The sequence below is a fragment of the Euleptes europaea genome, chromosome 3 (genome assembly GCF_029931775.1).
Source record: "Euleptes europaea isolate rEulEur1 chromosome 3, rEulEur1.hap1, whole genome shotgun sequence".
Taxonomy (NCBI): Eukaryota; Metazoa; Chordata; class Lepidosauria; order Squamata; family Sphaerodactylidae; genus Euleptes; species Euleptes europaea.
In genome coordinates this window covers 117900845-117921781 of record NC_079314.1, presented here as the reverse complement: position 1 = coordinate 117921781, position 20937 = coordinate 117900845, and the positions used below count along the sequence as shown (strand labels likewise).

Genomic DNA, 20937 nt, shown 5'->3' with positions numbered 1-20937 from the left:
GAGGCCCTGGAGAACCGCTGCTGGTCTGAGTAGACAATGCTGACCTTGGTGGACCCATGGTCTGATTCAGTATAAGGCAGCTTCGTGTAGGTATTCATGAATGTAAACAGGCGGCCCAGTAGAATAATAGAATCACAGAGTTGGAAGGGACCACCAGGGTCATCTAGTCCAACCCCCTGCACAATGCAGGAAATTCACAACTACCTCCTCCCGCACACCATCAGTGACTCCATGCCCACAAGATGGCCAAGATGCCCTCCCTCTCTTGATCTGCCTGAGGTCATAGAATCAGCATTGCTGACAGATGGCCATCTAGCCTCTGCTTAAAATTCTGCAGGGAAGGAGAGCCCACCACCTCCTGAGGAAGCCTATTCCACTGAGGAACCACTCTGACTGTCAGGAAGTTCTTCCTAATGTTTAGCTGTAAACTCTTTCGACTTAATTTCAACCCGTTGGTTCTTGTCTGACCTTCTGGGGCAACAGAATACAACTCTGTGCCATCCTCTATATGACAGCCCTTTAAGTACTTGGGTTATCGTATCTAGTCCAAACCCCTTACGCAATGCAGGCAATTCAGTGCAGTAGGAAGAGGGGCTGTGGCTCAGTGGTAGAGCATTTGCTTGGCATGCAGAAGGTCCCAGGTTTATCTCCAGTTAAAGGGAGCAGGCGAGTACCTGAGACCCTGAAGAGCTGTTGCCAGTATGAACAGACAAATACTGACTTTGATGGACCATGGGTCGGATTCAGTATAAGGCAGCTTCATGTGTCCATGTGAAGGCCGTGACAATTCATAGATGCTGGCTCTCGAACTCGTGACTTTACAAATAGGCTGTCCGACACACTCCGCTCTAAGTTTCATTGCGGATATGGAAGGGCAGGCCCTTGAGGGAAGAACTGTCATAAAAGCTGCAGCCCGGAACAGTTGAAACTGTCCCTTTTGGTTTCACGTTCAGATCAAAACACCCTGCTGCAAACGCTTAAGATTTCACATTAATTCTTGTCCCCCCCCCCCAAAAAAAACCCCTGCATAATCAAATAATTGGCCGTCCTGATTGTTTGCTGGGCATATCTTACTCCCCGTTTCCCAGGACAACCGGCCTTTCATCAGGCATCTGAGACCGGCATGTGATCTTGTTGTGTGCCGGATCTGTTTTTCTCTTCTCTCTTTCAGGATCAGTTTACAAGCGGCGGGGGGAGAGAAAGGCAAGGGCCAGAGGAAGGTTCCTGGTGTCCAGACAAGTTGCTCAGCAAAAAAAAAAAGAAAAGGGAAATGCTCTTGTGAATTCTGCCCCCCCCTTTGAAAGTGAGGGTGCAAAATCTGAATTTGTGGATGGGAGGGAAGGGAGGAAGAAAACTTGGCATCTGGGCGACGGCTCTGAAGTGTGCAGGCAGGGCCTAGGGGAGGCATGGTCCGGCTTGCTTTTCTGCTTGTTTTCCCGCACTCCGCAGGCAGGAAAAGGCCACGCCGTGACTAAGCAGATCGAGGCAACCATCGGCTGCCAGCAAAACAAGCACAGAGAGATGCATATTAAAAAAGAAAAACCCTGCTCTGGCGAACCAGAGACCCTGCGCAGTTTGCTCGCTTTGTGCGTCGCGCCCAATTAATACGGTGATCCAAAAACCGGTTGCTGCCTGAGTGATCCAGAATCCCCCCCGCCCAAAAAAAGCACAGCGTGTGGGCAAAGCAGAGGACGGCATCCGAGGGGAAGGAATGCGGGTGGGACGTGGTGAGAAGGAGCTTGAAATCATTATCGCCTTCACGGTTTTCATCTACTCCTGGCTTACAGCTCCTCCAGTAACAAAAACTTTCTATTGGCAGAAGTCAGCGGAGTTCCATCTAAGAGTACCCATAATCATAATACTCATCATTTACGTTGTGCTTATGGTAATACTTCAGATACGCAGGCATAATGTCATCCTTACAACAACCTTGCAATGTAGGACAATATTATCCCTCGCTGCAGACTGGAGGGGGCGCAAGATAGCGGCTTGCCTGAGGCCACCAGGATCACAGCACAGGCAAGATTCGAACGGGGGGGGGGGGCGTTGTGCTCCATAGCTCTTCGCCATGGTGCTGCATCATCATTGCAAGAACATAAGAACATAAGAAAGGCCCTGCTGGATCAGACCAAGACCCATCAAGTCCAGCAGTCTGTTCACACAGTGGCCAACCAGGTGCCTCTAGGAAGCCCACAAACAAGACGACGGCAGCAGCATTGTCCCACCTGTGTTCCACAGCACCTCATATCATAGGCATGCTCCTCTGATCCTGGAGAGAATATGGATGCATCATGACTAGTATTCATTTTGACTAGTAGCCATGGATAGCCCTGTCCTCCATGAACATGTCATAAGAACACAAGAAAAGCCATGCTGGATCAGACCAAGGTCCATCAAGTCCAGCAGTCTGTTCACACAGTGGCCAACCAGGTGCCTCTAGGAAGCCCAGAAACAAGATGAATGCAGTAGCACCATCCTGCCTGTGTTTCACAGCACCTAATATATTCAGCATGCTCCTCTGATCATGGAGAGAATAGGAATGTATCATGACAAGTATCCATATTAACTAGTAGCCATGAATAGCCCTCTCCTCCATGAACGTGTCCACTCCCCTCTTAAAGCCTTCCAAGTTGGCAGCCATCACCACATCCTGGGGCAGGGAGATCCACAATTTACCTATGTATCGTGTGAAGAAATACTTCCTTTTATCTGTCTTGAATCTCTCACCCTCCAGCTTCAGCAGATGACCCCGCGTTCTCGTAGTATGAGAGAGGGAGGAAAGTTTCTCCCTATCCACTCTCTCCATACCATGCATAATTTTACAGACCTAGTATAGGGGAGCAGAGAAATTCCTCGTTCGGGGTGGGTGGGAGGTGCACCTACCTCCATAAGCACACCTTCCGTGTGCATGTAGTATTCTACTATTTGAAGCGAGCAAAGAAGCATGTGCACTTCTCGAACTTCATACATACATACGGAGCTTCAAGCTGAAGCCAGTGTGTGATAACCTTTCCCCATCTCCACCACATTGGCAGAAATAAACGGATGGCCAGCTTGCACGTTTCTTCCGGTTTTGCAGCTGACCTCTCTTGGCGAACAGTTCACACACTGACTCCTCCAGTGTTTCTTTAACCTACCAGTCAGCGTGATTTTGAAAATCTTCCAGAAATAGGTGGAATGAGGCTCTGCTGATTTGGGAGCATACCGAAACACGCGACCAGCAAACCTCTCTTGAGAGAGTTCTGGGGTTTTCCGGTATTCGTACCGTGCCACCAATGTGCAGAAAGGGAGAAGGAAAGGGTGAAGACGGCAAACGCAGACTTGAATTGTGATTGGGGGCGAAGAAAGGAGAGTTGAACTTCTTTTCCTGGGGTTGGCGACCGGTATGTTTTTCTTGGAGGTATTTTATTCCAGCTGCCTAGGGTGGTGGAGAGATCTGGGATGCTTTTTTGGCAGTGGAGTCCTCCACGCTGGATTGGGTTGCAGTTAAAATGATCTGAATGTCCTGTATTGGAGGGGCACCAGGGGAATGTGCAAAGAAGCGGAGAGTTTCTATAGGGGGGGGAATGTACTCAGGTTTTACTGAATTTCCTCACATCCCTACTTAGAACCTCAAACGTATTGTTAATTATGTATTTTTTATTTTAGTCAATTTATACCCTGCCCTATCTTGGCAGGGCCGGGCTCAGGGCAGCTTCCAACAACCACCACCAATCGATAGATATATAAAATATAAGATTAAAATGTATAATTAAAACCATAAATCCTAGTCTAATACACCCAGCCTAATGTTCATCTCCCTTCTTCTAGATACCCTTCAACAGAACTTTCTCCTTCCCAGACTATTTTCTCCTGTTAGAAATTCATAAACACATCTCCGGGATCAGAGGAGCATGCCTATTATCTTAGGTGCTGTGGAACACAGGCAGGAAAATGCTGCAGCAGTCGTCTTGCTTCTGGGCTTCATAGAGGCACCTGGCTGGCCACTGGGTGAGCAGATGGCTGGACTGGAGGGGCCTTGGTCTGATCCAGTGGGGCTTTTCTTATGTCTATTAGATTAGGTGCCGTGGAACACAGGCAGGATAATACTGCTGCAGTCGTCTTGTTTGTGGGCTTCCCAGAGGCACCTGGTTGGCCACTGTGTGAACAGACTGCTGGACTGGATGGGCCTCGGTCTGATCCAGCGAGGCTTTCCTTATGTTGTTATGTTAGAATCATAGAGTTGGAAGGGACCACCAGGGTCATCTAATCCAACCCCCTGCACAATGCAGGAAATTTACAACTACTCTCCCCCCACACCTCCAGTGACCCCCACTCCATGACCAGAAGATAACCAAGATGCACTCCCTCTCAGGACCAGAGGAGCGTGCCTGTTATATTAGGTACTGTGAAACACAGGCAGGGTGCAGCTAATGCACTCGCCTAGGTTGTGGGCTTCCTAGAGGCACCTGGTTGGCCCCTGTGTGAACAGACTGCTGGACTTGATGGGCCTTGGTCAGACCCAACATGGTCTTTCTTACGTTCTTAACACAGGCAGGATAATGCTGCTGCGGTTGTCTGGTTTTTGGGCTTCCTAGTGCCCCTGGTTGGCCACTGTGTGGACAGACTGCTGGACTTGATGGGCCTTGGTTTGATTCAGCGTGGCTTTTCTCATGTCATGTTCTTGTGTAGTCATTATACCAGTTAGCAGCAGCAAAATTCCACTAGTTAATTAAATCCTCGCTTCTGTTCTGAATCGCCCGACAATTTCATTAGGTGCCCAGCAACGGGGTTATAGTTTTATAAAACCAAGGAGGGGGGAAAAAGCACCCTGTCCACTCGGAGCATAATTACACGACCCGATTATAAAACCAATTTCGCAAAGCCGAGGAGCGCACGCGTACAGGCCGGCTGGCAGAACCACCAACCGAATACACAACGCGCCCCATGGTGTTAAAAGATTTTACTTCAGCGATGTTCCCGAGGAATGTGGTTCAGAGTTCACGAGAGGACGGCAGGGGGGTTGTTTACAGAGAGCCTGAGTAGCTGGAGCATGACGCACGGCCCACGTGGGCTGAGCTTCCTCAAAACAGCACAAAAGCGGACGTGACCCCCTGCGCCTCCTGGCTGCTGGGTAAACAAACGCCGCCTCTCTAATCGCTTACCTTCTCTTTCATCTGGGGAAGGGCAACAACTCTACCAGGAGGAGATGGAAAACCTGAGCCCCCCCCCCCAAGGTCAACCTTAAATGCTACTATAAATCCTGCGTTTCCCCCTTAGCGAGATCATCTTGTGAAAGTTAGGAAGGAGGAAGGCAAGCAAACGGGTGTTGGAAGGTTGCCCGGAGCCGGCCTCAGGAAATGCTATCCTCTAACAGCAGGGCAGTTACAAGATATTCCTTGTAAAGGAACGAAGGACCATCAGGGAGGATTAATTTAAGGATGCGCCCAGTGGCATGAAACACTAAGCTGGCAGGGGATTTTTCTGCAGCGAGACCATCCTGCGGTTACTCAGGAACTGCCACGGAAATCCTTTACTCAAGCCTTTATTTGTGTGCACAGGGAGAGGAGGAGGAGGACAAGAGTTGGTTTTTATACCCCCAATTTCTCTACCTTTAAGGAGTCTCAAACCGGCTTACAATCTCCTTCCCTTTCTCTCCCCACAACAGGAACCTTGTGAGGTAGGTGGGACTGAGAGATTTCTAAGGGAACTGTGACTAGCCCAAGGTCTCCCAGCTGGCTTCATGTGGAGGAGTGGGGAAACCAACCCGGTTCACCAGATTAGGCTCCGCCGCTCATGTGGAGGAGTGGGGAATCCAACCAGGTTCTCCAGATTAGAGTTTGCCGCTCATGTGGAGGAGAGGGGAATCCAACCCGGTTCTCCAGATCGGAGTCCACCGCTCTTAACCACACCACGCTGGCTCGTGCTGGCTGCATGTAGCTGTCATGTGCCCCATGGGCATACTCCAGCACATGCAATGGCTCCACGCTTCTGCTTCATGTCCCAGGCACGTCACAGCTATGTGCAGATGGATGCGCACAGAGGGTAGCATATAAAAGCGGGCAGATGACAGACAACATGACAACATGGCAACATGACAGACCAGTATATAGAGTGCCTTAGGCAGGACTGCAGCTAGTACTGCAGAGAGGGACCGTGTGGGCAAAAATCTCCTGAAAGGACGTCTTAAAAGCATTCATCCAGCCAAGTCTGCCCTTCCGAAAACATTTGAATCCCGATGCAATGTGTATATGTGTGTGTGTGTGTGTATATATATATATATATAACTGCCGGTGAATTGCTAGGTGAGGACTAAAATCAGCTAAAAAAAACTAATTTTAAATCCTCGCCTAGCAATTCACCAGCAGCTGCAAGCTTGTCAATTAGATTTAATAACATTTCTGTATGGGTTTCTGCATTTCCATTTTCCCGTAGCCTGTAACATTATTTCTTTAAGAACCCCATATGCAAAACAAAATCATTGAATGTGCAGAATATCCATTTACTTTTCAAACATTTGCAGGATCACAGAAACCTCGGCCTCCACCCTGAAGCAATTTATACTATAGCCTCTAAGCCCAGAAAGGGACACAGCCCCAATTTTTAACATACAAAACAGAGAAGCTCCCGAGAAATGGGCCATTTCCTGAAGCATTCCTGCCTTTATATAATGCAGGTGTGTGCTTCCTTCATCAGGTCTTTCAAGTCAGCTTTTTTTTCCTGCTTCACCTCACAAATCGCAAACTACATTTTCAGTCCAGATTTTCATGGCTGGCAATCCCAATCACCAAAATAATAGCCTTAACAGCCAAATTTAGCAACAGGTGTCACATCAACTGGGGAAGCCGTCAGGGGCAGTCGGAACTACATGCACGAGGCCAAAGAAACATGTTGTTAGATGTGAGCTGGAATAACATTCACAACAGCAGCCAGGGTTATTTCTACGCTTGATCTGTAGGGTCTCCAAGCTGCCTAAAAGAATTATTTGCACAGTTAAGTTTTTAGCCTCTGTTTAAAAAACAGAAGTCACCTAATAACATGTTTGATTCACGGAGCTGACTTGCTGAGGCAATTCAACTTGTGTAACAGAATTCAACTTGTGGAATTCAACTTGTGTAACAGAACGCCAGGATCAAAACCAAAGTAATAATCCTAAAAATCAGCGATTGCTGGAATAAAAGAAGAAGAGCTGTTTTTTATATGCCGACTTTCTCTACCACTTAAGGAAGAATCAAACTGGCTTACAATCACCTTACCTTCCCCTTCCCACAACAGAAACCCTGTGAGGTAGGTGGGCCGTAGAGAGTGTGACTAGCCCAAGGTCACCCAGCTGGCTTCATGGGGAGAAGTGGGGAAACCAATCCGGTTCACCAGATTAGCAACCGCCGCTCATGTGGAGAAGTGGGGAATCAAACCCGGGTCTCCAGATCAGAGTCCACCACTCCAAACCACCACTCTTAACCACTACACCATGCTGGCTCCCATGCTTGCTTGCTGGCTAATAGACACTGACAGAAGTGAAGCTGGATAGCCCCAGGCTAGCCTGATCTCGTCAGATCTGAGAATCCAAGCAGAGTCAGCCCTGGCTAGTATTTGGGTGGGCGACCTCCAAGGAACACCAGGGGCGTGATGTGGAGGCAGGCAATGGCGAAGAAGAAGAGGAAGAGGAGGAAGAAGAGAAAGAAGAGGAAGAAGAAAAAGGAAGAGTTGGAGAAAACTGACTGGCTCAAGGTCACCCAGCAGGCTGCATGTGGAGGAGCGGGGAATCAAACTCGGCTCTCCAGATTAGAGTTCGCTGCTCTTAACCGCTACACCACGCTGGCTTCCTCTCAGGCAGAGGGATCAGCATCTACAGCTCACTCAACCCCTTTGGCACAGCAGTGTTCACATTTCTCCGGAAAGCCACAACCACCTAAAAGGCAAGGGAGGCGGTACTGAGCACCTTGAGTTCACCTGCTGCATGAACAGGGCCAACTCTCAAACTCCTATGGGTAGCGCGAACAGGCCCCAAGACAGATGCGGGTCCATCTCTCGCTAGTTGTGACGTGGAAGCTATTCCCGGCCAAAGTCAACAGCCTTCCATTCGTGCCACAAGGATGTCGCCGTTGCTTTTCTCAATTTAAAAAGTGCGATGAAGATGCTTACCCATCCCCGAATCTTTCTTCGTGCCATCCGAGATAATGTCCACGTGGTCGCTGTCGACGTCGTAACTGAAGAAGTCGTTCAAGTACGTCTTTGACCTCTGCCCACCGAACACGTACAGGCAGCGATTCCTCTGAAGGGGGAGGAAAGGAAGTGTTTTGAGTATCTGCTAAAGCATGGCTTCTTAAAACTTTTCCCACTAGCAACCCCTTTTCGCCCAAGAAATTTTTACGCGACCCCGGGTATATAGGTATCTAAAACAGGGATACATATCAAACATTTACTGATAATAAATCATAAAGAAACCTTTTACTGTTGCCAAATTTTTCATGACCCCCACATCAGTGCCATCATGGCTGACACTGCTTAGCTTCTGATATCTGACGAGATTGGGCTACACCACGCTGCCTTCCCTAAGACTGTGCTTACACTCCCAGAAAATTACAACCATTCAGAGAACAGCTAGATTCAAGTCTAGTAGCACCTTAGAGAAGACCAAGATTTTTTGGATTTTTTTGTTGGTGTCTAAGGGGCTACTGGATTTGAATCAAACTGTTCCACTGCAGACCAATGTGGCTACCATCTAAAATTATTCAGGTATTTACTGGGGAAACAAAATATATGTAATACACCACTCCTCCACATGAGCAGCAGACTCTAATATGGAGAACCTGGTTCGATTCCCCACTCCTCCACATGAAGCCTGCTGGCTGACCTTGGGCTAGTTCCAGTTCTCTCCGAACTCTCTCAGCCCCACCTACCTCACAAGGTCTCTGTTGTGGGGAGGGGAAGGGAAGGAGATTGTAAGCCACTTTGAGACTCCTTAAAGATACAGAAAAAGCGGGGTATAAAAACCAACTCTTCTTCTTTTACTTCTTAAAGCCTGCAGCCCAACTTTCAACACTCTTTCTGGGTTTTTAAGCGTCATTCGCTGCAACAAGTATACAAGGTAAAATGGAGTGCAAAATGGATGGCGCCCTTTCTGGGCCGGTTCTTACCGAATGGAACAGCATGCAGTGCCCTATCCTGGACTGGATGTCCTCAGGGCCAGCGTTACACGAATCTTCCCGCAGGAGCTTCCACGTCCGGCACCGACAGTCGAAAGCGAACAGGCCGCTGAACTGCGGCTCGCTGGCTCGGCTGTCGTCCACGCTGCCGTTGCAGGTCAAAATCCTTCCGCCAAAGGTGTAGATCATGTGCTTCTCGGAATCCATACACATCTGCAATAAAAGCTAGTTGGTTTAAGTTGGAGGTGAGAATAAGCTGCAGGAAACCAACGTCAGAACCGCACATTCACAAATCTCTGAAGTCGAGAGATTGCCGAAGCATAAAAGCCCTCCATAAAAGTAAAGGTGGTGGCCACAGTGGCAGAGACAGTGTGGTATACAGCCACGGCAGGGCTGCCCCCGGACGCCAGCTGGGTCTTCCGTCAGCGTCCCACCGACGTAAGGGCTGTGCTGGCATTCCGGGGGCATGCTGGCATCCCGGGGGGCGTTCCCAGGGCGTTCTGGGGGTGGGGCTGCCTGTAGGCAGCCTCCTGTCCCCTTCCACCCTGGTTTCCTGCATTGTGCAGGGGGTTGGACTAGATGACCCTGGTGGTCCCTTCCAACTCTTTGATTCTATTCTATGATACGCCACCGCCACAGCCTTGCTGTTTTCAATAGGGTGAAAAGCCCCATCTAAAAAACAAAAAGCCTTTAAAAGGCTTTTATTGGTGCCTCCTCCCCGCTGTCCCCGGCCGCCGACAGCTCAGGAATGGGCTTTGAGCAGCCCCCTCTGTTCCTTCAAGCGAGGGGCTCTTATCACGTGCGTCACACACCCACCTGATGGTCAAAGACGAGCTTGGGGCCTCCGTCCGCCGCAGTGTCTTCGCTGAGCAGCATCCACGCGTTCGTGTCGATGTCGTAGCGGTAGAAGTCGCTCTTCAGGGACTTGCTGTTCCTCACGGAGGAATCCAGGTACCGGCCCAGCGTGTAGATCTGCCGCCGCTGGATGTCGATGCACATCTTGTGGCAAGAGCGGGCGCTGGGACCATTCTGCATTTGGGGAGGAAGGGGAGAGAAAGGTACACCTTTTAGGGCTGACAGCCAAAAGCAAAGCCACGCTTGAAATAATGACCGAGAAGAGCATCCAGGGCCAGTTGGCTGGAATGGTTTTTCCTTCGAACATCACCAAATAGGAGAGGCCCCAACTCCAGGATGGGAAATTCTTGGAGATTTGGAGGCAGAAGCTGGGGAGGGTGGAGTCACAGAATCACAGAGTTGGAAGGGACCACCAGGGTCATCTAGTCCAACCCCCTGCACAATGCAGGAAATTCACAACTACCTCCCTCCCAGACCCCCAGTGACCCCCTACTCCATGCCCAGAAGATGGTCAACATGTCCTCCCTCTCATCATCTGCTTATGGTAATAGAATCAGCATTGCTGACAGATGGTCATCTAATTTCTTCTAAAAACCTCCAAGGAAGGAGCGCTCACCACCTCCTGAGGAAGCCTGTTCCACTGTGGAACCGCTCTGCTAGAAAATTCTCCCTAATGTCTAGACGGAAACTCTTTTGATTTAATTTCAACCCGTTGGTTCTGGGACAACCTTCTGGGGCAATAGAAAACTCGGCACCCTCCTCTCTATGACAGCCCTTCAAGTACTTCAAGATGGTTATCATATCACTTCTGAGTCTTCTCCTCTCCAGGCTAAACAAATCCAGCTCCTTCAACCTTTCCTCATAGGACTTGGTCTGCAGACCTTTCACCATCTTTGTTGCCTGGGGAGAGGAGAAAGGTTGCAATACAGTCCACCCTCCAAAGCAGCCATTTTTCTCCAGGAGGACAACTAATCTCCTTATGTTTTTATGCTGCTTGGGTTCCACTAAGGAACCACTCGAATTGTTAGAAAATTCTTCCTAATGTCTAGACGGAAACTCTTTTGATTTAATTTCAACCCTTTCGTTCTGGTCCGACCTTCTGGGGCAACAGAAAACAACTCCCCTCCTCTATATGACAGCCCTTCAAGTACTTGAAGATGGTTATCATATCACCTCTCAGTCTTCTACTCTCCAGGCTAAACATACCCAGCTCCTTCAACCTTTCCTCATAGGACTTGGTCTCCAGACCCCTCACCATGTTCGTTGCCCTCCTCTGGACACGTTCCAGCTTGTCTACATCTTTCTTAAATTGCAGTGCCCAAAACTGAACACAGTAGGGCATCAGCTCTGAGTCACTAAAAACAGAAACAATTTTGACAAACAAGCAAAGATTCACTGGAAGCGGGAAGTCAAGTGGTGAAGATGAGCTACGCCTGAGTCACGCCTGCGCTATGTTCCGATCTCCGTACCAAATTCTACAGAAAACTCAGTCGATCCTCCTCGCCTGCAATTTTTTGAAGAGCCTATTTTCAGTGACGTCGCTTCCTGTTACTTTGAACTCACGGTGACAACAGTGTGAACGTTTTGTCAACTGTCTTATGAGGACGAGGGAATTCAGTGCTCCCCAAAGCAACACACCCATTGTGGAACATCTGGGAAAGAAACGGTCTATGGCATCAGTTTGATGACGGTGCAATTGATAATCACATTGTGCAAGATGACTGCTGAACGGAATGGCGCCACTAGAAAGTTTTGGGAAAAGCTGCACCAGTCTACGGATTGGGGAGATCATAGAATCAGAGTTGGAAGGGACCACCAGGGTCATCTAGTCCCACCCCCTGCACAATGCAGGAAATTCACAACCACCTCCCCTCCCACATCCCCAGTGACCCCTACTCCATGCCCAGAAAATGGCCAAGGTGCCCTCCCTCTCATGATCTGCTTAAGGTCACAGAATCAGCATTGCTGACAGATGGCCACCTAGCCTCTTCTTAAAAACCTCCAGGGAAGGAGAACTTACCACCTTCCAATGAAGCCTGTTCCACTGAAAAACTGCTCTGTTAGAAAATTCTTCCTAATGTCTAGACAGAAACTCTTTTGATTTAATTTCAACCTGTTGGTTCTGGTCCGACCTTCTCGATGTTGGCACATGTTTACTGGCTGGCTACCGAAACGTACAGCCTGCCCTAAAACAAAACTTTTCAGGTGCCTCAATGCTTTTTGCTGCTGATGCAAGTAGTCGATTCGTGTGAAAAGCTACATTTGGAAGCCCGAGGGCAGAAGTGTGACGGTCCTTCCTGATGCAATGTGACTAAATGTTTTAAGCCTGAGAGAAGCAGAGAACGTTTGCCCGAAGACACATCATATTCTACAGAAAGAATGACTCAAGTTTCTTTAACAAGGAAGGAAGATTGTGGTGGTTTTTAATATTAAAAGTGGGAAACCTTCACATTTCCTCAAGTTAATGAGCAGTACTCTGTAACGGGTGTGGATTTTCTTTTGCCAGAACAGCCGGAATTATGCCTTAAGCAGACGGGAGCCTCTTGCTGACAAATGGACTGAACTGATGAAGTGTGTGTGTATTTGTGTGTGTGTGTGTGATCAAGTAACACCCGACTTACGGCAACCCTGCAGGGTTTTAGAGGCAAGAGACGTTCAGAAATGGTTTGCCATTGCCTGCCTCTGCGTGGGCTGAAAGAGTCCGAAGAGAACTAAGACTGGCCCAAGGTCACCCAGCAGGCTTCATGTGGAGGAGTGGGGACTCGAAACCGGCTCTCCAGATTAGAGTCCACCGCTCACGTGGAGGAGCAGGGAATCAAACCCTGTTCTCGAGATTAGAGTCCACCGCTCATGTGGAGGAGTGGGGAATCAAACCTGGTTCTTTGAATTAGAGTCTGCCGCTCGTATGGAGGAGGGGGGAATCGAACCTGGTTCTCGAGATTAGAGTCCGCCGCTCTTGTGGAGGAGTGGGGGATCGAACCCGGTTCTCCAAATCAGAGGCAGCTGCTCTTAACCACTACACGACACTGGCTCTCTTTTGCTAGTTTCAGAGGGTAGCCCCATCTTGGTCTGCAGTAGAACGGCACCTTAAAGACCCACAAAACATAAAACACAAAAAAAGACGCTGTGGTTCTTCAGTGAACGTTTCAACACCCATAGGGAAGGAACAGGGCGCTAGGTCACACTGAGGCTAAAAAACAACCACCTGGATGGAAGCCAAAATCTTATTCTGAACAGTGTATGAGGGACCATCATGAGTATCGGCACGTGCCGTCGATACATGTACCATTCTTGCTATGGGGGCTGATTTTGAAATTACCTCAAACCAAAAGTCTTATCAAGTTTCTGAGGGAGGTTCCCCACCACCACCACCACCACCTAAGCAACCAAGTATAATGTTTTGATCCTGGACCTTCTGCCGTTGGGGCCCCCGCCAACACAAACAAAAATGGGTTTTAAGTTGCAGCCAAAGTCCTTTTCCGTGCGTTCGATTTGAACAGGAAGGAACAAGATAAAAGCCAGGGGCAGCTTCTAACACGCCGAAACGGCCTGTTTATCCGCTCTGGTTTTTAAAAGCTCTGTGCTGTATACTGGCTGTGCAGCGGGTCTGGGGAGTAGCTGCATTCGGGTGGGGGGACTTAAGTTTCTTCATCCAAAGGGAGGGCTCGAACACACATCCGGGGGAGTATCACAGTCCTCTTGAGTATTTCCTTGAGGTGGCAAGAAGTCTCAACGGCCCTTCCAGGTGATCTCTCCTCGAGCTAACTTCTCTTTACTGTTTTGAAAGCAAGCGTTCAACCACCATGTTTGATCTTAGATCAGTCAAAACGGACCGCAGGGACTCCAAGCTCTGATCTTGTAACACGGTGTCCTATTGGGCTGCCTCTCAGTGTGGTGTAGTGGTTAAGGGTGGTGGACTCTAATCTGGAGAACCGGGTTCGATTCCCCACTCCTCCACATGAGCGGCGGACTCTAATCCGGAAACCGGGTTCGATTCCCCACACCTCCACATGAGCAGCGGACTCTAATTCAAGAACTGGGTTTGATTCCCCACACCTCCACATGAGCAGCGGACTCTAATCCGGAGAGCCGGGTTCAATTCCCCACTCCTCCACATGAGCGGTGGACTTTAATCTGGAGAACCTGGTTAGATTCATCACTCCTCCACATGAAGCCTGCTGGGTGACCATGGGCCAGTCTCAGTTCTCTCTGAACTCTCTCAGCCACACCTGTTGTGGGGACAGGAAGGGAAGGCGATTGTAAGCCAGTTTGAGACTCCTTAAAAGGTAGAGAAAATCAGGACATAAAAGCCAACATTTCTTCTTCAGCAGCAGTGTGACTACGGAGAACAGTGTTACCGTGGTTCGTCCTATCTGGGAGGCAGTTCCCAGAAGCTGGTGCTGGGGGACCCCACCTCTGCCCCATAGCCATTGGCCTGTGAGGTTCCGCAGGGTGGGTACATGAGTGGGGCCTTTTTGGTGGCAGCCCCACGATTATGGAACAACCTCCCCTTGGAGACTTACCCAGACCCCTCCCTCTTGATCTTTAGGAGGCAGCTGAAAACAACTTTATTCATGATGGCATCGGATTAGTTCTTCTGCTTACAAGCAGTTTAAGATTACTGGTTTTAACTGGTGACTTTTATGGAATTTTGCTGGTTCTCTTCCCAAAACTACGTTATTTTTCTTGTCTTGTGCTCTGGATTTCCCACAGCCTTAATCTACTTGGAAAAGCCCTTCATACAGTTCCTCTGCAAGATTTTTTGAAAATCACTACCATTTATCAACCTCCCCACCCCCCTCCAAACTCTAAAAATCTGTTCCCCATTAACTAATCCTGACAGTGTTTATTTACTGTTTCAATGTTATTTCCTCTTCTTAAAGTATTTCTTTCACTTAGAAATATTTCTTTCAGTTCCTCCAAAGAGAGGAGAGAAATGTGTTATCTTCAAGGACAGTCTTGAAAGTCTCCTATTTGGCAGACCTATAGTCATGGGATCCAAGCACTAACTCATACTGATGGTCCCCTCACTTTCCCTCATAGAATCATCGGATGAATTCTGGATCAATGGCCTTGTCCTTCCAACCCGCAAAGGTCCATGATAATATCTTAACTTTAGGCCAATTATGGCCCATTAAGCGTCAGTCCACCTCTATTACTTGATCTAGTGATTTGTTGGTATCATAGAAACACTGCCATTCGTCTCACTCCCCGATAGACTCGAGTTCCAATTTTTCCTTTTTGTTATGCGAATGTTCTTCCAGACCTTCATTGTTCTCTCTTGTTAAGTGAGGTGATACCTCTATAACCGGAGATAACTGTGTGCTTTCGTCATTTATTATTTCCTCCCCTGATGGTTTAGCATCTACTATACAGTCACTTGTCTTATCCTCCACCCTTAGTCCCAGCTCAGTCCGGTGTACAAGAACTGGTAGCTGTTCTTGTGATGAGGCTATTCCTCATGCACTCCGGTCTATCTGTGACCCATTTCTCTTCGTGGTCCACCAATGCCAGAAATTATCCTCTGAGAGAATCCTCCAAGCCTTCAATATCCATAATTGATCCCGAGTTTGAACTAGCATTTGTGAAAGAATCAGGCCAACTAATTTGATCTTTTGGATTATTTTTGCTTGATGCCTCTTTGGGATCCAATTTTTAAGGTCAGCCCTGGTTAGTACTTGGATGGGAGACCACCAAGGAAGTCCACGGTTGCTACGCAGAGGCAGGCAATGGCAAACCACCTCTGTTTGCCCCTTGCCTTGAAAACCCTAAGGGGTCACCATGAGTCAGCTGCAAGTTAACGGCATTTCACATACACATATTTTGTTGGAGGACAGCTTCCAATGAGTGAGACCCCTAATCCTCCTAGCCCCGTACAATCGGCTCTGACTAGCAGCTCACTCATGCTACTACCGCATCTTCTCATAGAATTATAGAGTTGGAAGGGACCACCAGGGTCATCTAGTCCAACACCCTGCACAATGCAGGAAATTCACAACTACCTCCCCCACCCCACACCCCCAGTGACCAGAAGATGGCCAAGATGCCCTCCCTCTCATCATCTGCCTAAGGTCACAGAATCAGTATTGCTGACACATGGCCATCTAACCACCTCCCGAGGAAGACTATTACACAGAGGAACAGCTCTAACTGTTGGAAACTCTTTTGATTTAATTTCAACCTGTTGGTTCTGATCCGACCTTCTGGGGCAACAGAAAACAACTCGGCATCATCCTCTATATGACAGCCCCTCAAAAACTTGAAGATGGTTATCATATCCCCTGTCAGTCTTCTTCTCTTCAGGCTAAGAATACCCAGCTCCTTCAACCTTTCTCTCCAAAAGCAAGTCAGTTAATCCTTATTATATTCGACATAACCAAACCCTGTATGCGCAGCCCATTAGTCACATGTTGCCCATTAATATACAATCACCAAAAGACTTAATACTCCCTCTTTTTTCTTTTATAGCACTGCTGGCATGCATACTTTTTAATGAGCAATGTTTTTGTGATTCCGAACACTATGACTGGGGCGAAAAAAAGGATTAATTTCAACTTTGCACAATTTGGACGCTGGGGACATTTCCCAAGGTTACATAACTGCCGGCGCTAAAAGGAAGACCTTTCTCCTAGTTGAGCGAGGCCTCGTACACACTGGCAGTACACTCAACTTGGACAGAAAGATCCCATGGCAGGGACAACCGGTCACTCGTTCTAGGGGCTCTGATACAAATCCTCTCTCCAGAAAAACCCATCACAAAAGTATTTCTCACACTGCAGGGCGCAGAAACAGCAACAACCATATTCAGACAGCTCCAAAAGCTGAAATTAAGCAGAAGGACAAACGTGCTGCTGTCAAGAAACCCAAAAATACTTGGAAGGTTTCCGTTCGCATTTGCTCGTTTTCAAAATTAGACTCGGCCCCTATCTGAACAGCGTTATGCTGCCAGTCTTCAAAACATTTCGGGAGAAGCGTTTGGCATCAGGATGAGGACAAAAAAACTTCTTGATGTTATGGGAGGAATTAAGCAGGCAGTTGCTGTGTTCAGCAGGCATGCATCGAATAAATAGGCCTAGCTGTGGGCCAAGTGCCTTTCTAAAAAGAAAATACAATTACTGCCAGCATTAACCTCATGCTGAAGTTTCGAGGCACTGACAACACGGCCCGAGAATCATAGAGTTGGAAGGGACCACCAGGTTATCTAGTCCAGCCCCCTGCACAATGCAGGAAATTCACAACTACTTCCCCTCCACACTCCCAGTGACTCCTACTACATGCCCAGAAGATGGCCAAGATGCCCTCCCTCTCATGAACTGCCTAAGGTCATAGAATCAGCATTGCTGACAGATGGCCATCTCTGCTTAAAAACCTCCAGGGAAAGAGAGCTCACCACCTCCCGAGGAAGCCTGTTCCACTGAGGAACTGCTCTGTTAGAAAATTCTTCCTAATGTCAAGACGGAAACTCTTTTGATTTAATTTCAACACGCTGGTTCTGATCCGACCTTCTGGGGCAACAGGAAACAACTCCGCACTCTCCTCTCTATGACAGCCCTTCAAGTACTTGAAGATGGTTATCATATCATGCTCTAGCCTTGGTTCCTACAGACCGCTTATTAACCTGTTCCCACCTCTCTCGGTAAGCTTATGGAAACCTCTCGTTTTTACTGTGAAGGAGCTGTTGTGATGCTGCGACGGCCTAACAGGCTGCAGTAATAAAGTCCCAGTAATAAAGTCCAAGTGCGCGTGTCCCTCAACCGTCTCCCGGGTAAGCACATCTAGTTCGTTCAACATCACTCCATAAGCCTTGTTTTCCAGACTGTCTTGGTCGCCTGAACCAGTTCCAATTCGCCTACCAAAGCCACGGGGCCCACTTTTGTGTCCTTTAAGGTAGTCGATTGCACTGCACACATAATGATGCCGGCCAGGCCGGGCATTCAAACAAACAGGATGCAGTGCAAAAAATAAAATAAAATAAAACAACACTGTTTTCTTTCCTTCTCAGAATCCCACTGGATATTTTCGGCAGCTCTGCTCAACAGATTGTTCCTTTTAGCAGCTTGTTTATGAACGCGCTGCTCTCCTCCCTCCTACAAGAACACTGGAACCGTCTCCCTCGCGGAGCTTATTTATCCAGTTCCAATTGTGACCTTTGCAGTTCGCCTCGGATTTTCGCCGCAAATCGTGCGGCCCGTCTTTTCTGGCCTAGAAGAGCGTCAGCAGCTATTGCAAGGCTTTTTCTCTTTCTCTGCATGTGCAGTTCTACAATCCATTGCTGCCGGTGGACAGGGCAGGAGGAGAAGCCAGCCCTTTCCCCACTCGCCCTCTGCCTCCAGGGCTTTTCCAGGAAACCCACAAACAAGACGACTGCAGCAGCATTATCCTGCCTGTGTCCCACAGCACCTGATATAAGAGGCATGCTCCTCTGATCCTGGAGAGAATAGGGATGCATCATGACTAGTATCCATTTTTACTAGTAGCCATGAATAGCCCTCTCCTCCATGAACATGTCCACTCCCCCTCCTAAAGCCTTCCAAGTTGGCAGCCATCACCACATCCTGGGGCAAGGAGTTCCACAACTGAACAATGCGTTGTGTGAAGAAATGCTTCCTTTTATCAGTTTTGACTCTCTCACCCTCCAGCTTCAGCAGATGACCAAGAGTTCTGGTATTAGGAGAGGAAGTCCAGGAGTGCTAGGCAGAGCCAGCCAACTGCCAAGCACCTCTGTTCAACTCTTGCCATGACCTGGACGGCCCAGTATAGCTTGATCTCATCAGATCTCGTAAGCTAAGCAGGGTCGGCCCTGGTTAGTTCTTGTATGGGAGAGTACCATACCATGTATAACTTTATAGACCTCTCCATACCATGTATAACTTTATAGACCTCTCCTTGTCTACTGCTGTCAAAGAACGATCACTGCACCTTCCCCTCCCCTGAAAATTAGGAACCTCTAGAAGTGCTGGTCAGAATACTTCCTGCACTGCCAATACTCTCTACCTACGCATGCAGTCCTCCGCCACTTCATCCCGTTTGCCCAACTTCCACATACCTCTTTGCAACCATACACACATGAAGCTGCCTTATACTGAATCAGACCCTCGGTCCATCAAAGTCAGTACTGTCTACTCAGACCGGCAGCGGCTCTCCGGGGTCTCAGGCAGGGGTTTTTCACATCACCTACTTGCCTGGTCCCTTTAACTGGAGATGCCGGGGAATGAACCTGGAGCCTTCTGCAGATGTTCTACCACTGAGCCACAGCCCCTCCCCAACCGTAGCCTCACCCACCCTCCAATGTCAGTCTACTATCATAATATGATCAAACACCTCTGTGTTCCACCAGTTCATGTTCCTTGCCCTCTAAGGGAAGAAGAAGAGTTGGTTTTTATATGCAGACTTTCTCTACCACTTAAGAATCAAACTGGCTTACAATCACCTTCCCTTCCCCTCCCCACAACAGACAGAGCTGAGAGAGCTCTTAAGAGAACTGTGACTAGCCCGAGGTCACAATACTACACCAGCTCATTAACGGTGCAGCGGGTGAGGGGAAGCGGGGGACAGACCAACCCCACCCCCACTTAAGTCTCTTCCGACCCCGAGACGCTTCTCTCAAAGTTTCATTTCGTTAAGCGTTCCCTCTGCTTGTTTACTTGGAGACAGTCACCAGTAGCTTTCTGCGTGGAAGTCTCTCTCGCATTGGCTCCAAAGGATTCATTAAACATTTCTGTGTCATCCTGTCCTGCCAAAGCATCTTGTTTATTTCTCGGCGATGGAACAGCCAACTTTTCCATCAGCTATTGTGAAAGACCAAAAACTCAACAAAGGGGTCACGGCTTCGCGTGCTCTCAAAGAAAACGCCAAAGGGGGAAGGAGAGAAAGTTGGTTTCGGACACCGCTGGCTTAAAACGGAACTACGATCGGCAAGTTTGAGAAATGTGTTACCCCGGTAAAAAACGCACAAGCTTTCGTTCGCACAGCACAACTGCAGGAGGAAGACTCGAAACTTGCCTCTTTTTCGGTATCTCTCGATATACACGTCCACTGATTCTCCTTCACGCTGTACGCCCAGAAGTCTGCGAGGTCCTGCGTCCCGTCCCAGCCGCCAAACAAATAAACCGTTTCTAATCAAAATTAGAGAGAGAAAAAGACAGTTTCAAGCTTCTTGAAGTATAAAGTCATACTGAATCAGACCCTCGGTCCATCAATGTCAGTCTTGTCAACTCAGACAGGCACCAGATTTCCAGGGATCTCAAGCAGAGGTCTTTCACATCACCTATTGCCTGGTCCTTTTAGCTGGAGATGCTAAAGTCCATCAAAGTCAGAGTTAGTGACTCTCCAGGGTCTCAGGCAGAGGTCTTTCACATCATCTACTTGCCTAGTCCCTTTAACTGGAGATGCCAGGAATTGAACCTGGGACCTTCTGCATGCCAAGCAGATGCTCTGCCACTGAGCCACAGCCCCTTCCCAAAAGTTTTATAGAACTATGCAATCATAGTTGGAAGGGACCACCAGGGTCATCTAGTCCAACCCCTGCACAATGCAGGAAATTCACAACTACCCTCCCACACCCCCAGTGACCCATACTCCATGCCCACAAGATGGCCAAGGTGCCCTCCCTCTCATGATCTGCCTAAAGTCATAGAATCAGCATTGCTGACAGATGGCCATCTAGCCTCTGCTTAAAAACCTCCAGGGAAGGAGAGCTCACCACCTCCCGAGGAAGCCTGTTCCACTGAGGAACCGCTCTCACTGTTAGAAAGTTCTTCTTAATGTCTAGATGGAAACTCTTTTGATTTAATTTCAACCCGTTGGTTCTGGTCCGACCTTCTGGGGCAACAGAAAACAACTCGGCACCCTCCTCTATATGACAGCGCTTCAAGTACTTGAAGATGGTTATCATATCCCCTCAGAAGTGGGATTTGAGAATCTAACACCTGAAGTGGGTAGTTTCAGTTTAATT

At 48.5% G+C, this 20937-nt stretch overlaps 1 protein-coding gene across 1 annotated transcript in view; it reads right to left on the bottom strand.

The window, feature by feature from the left end:
- MKLN1 (muskelin 1) overlaps nucleotides 1-20937 on the bottom strand; it is a 106641-nt gene that overhangs the window by 16671 nt on the left and 69033 nt on the right. The window contains exons 10-13 of the mRNA XM_056846623.1: nucleotides 19986-20098; nucleotides 9945-10157; nucleotides 9120-9341; nucleotides 8125-8254 (exon numbers count right to left, since the gene is read on the bottom strand). Coding sequence (XP_056702601.1) covers nucleotides 8125-8254; nucleotides 9120-9341; nucleotides 9945-10157; nucleotides 19986-20098 — 678 coding nt within the window. The remainder of the gene's footprint in view (nucleotides 1-8124; nucleotides 8255-9119; nucleotides 9342-9944; nucleotides 10158-19985; nucleotides 20099-20937) is intronic.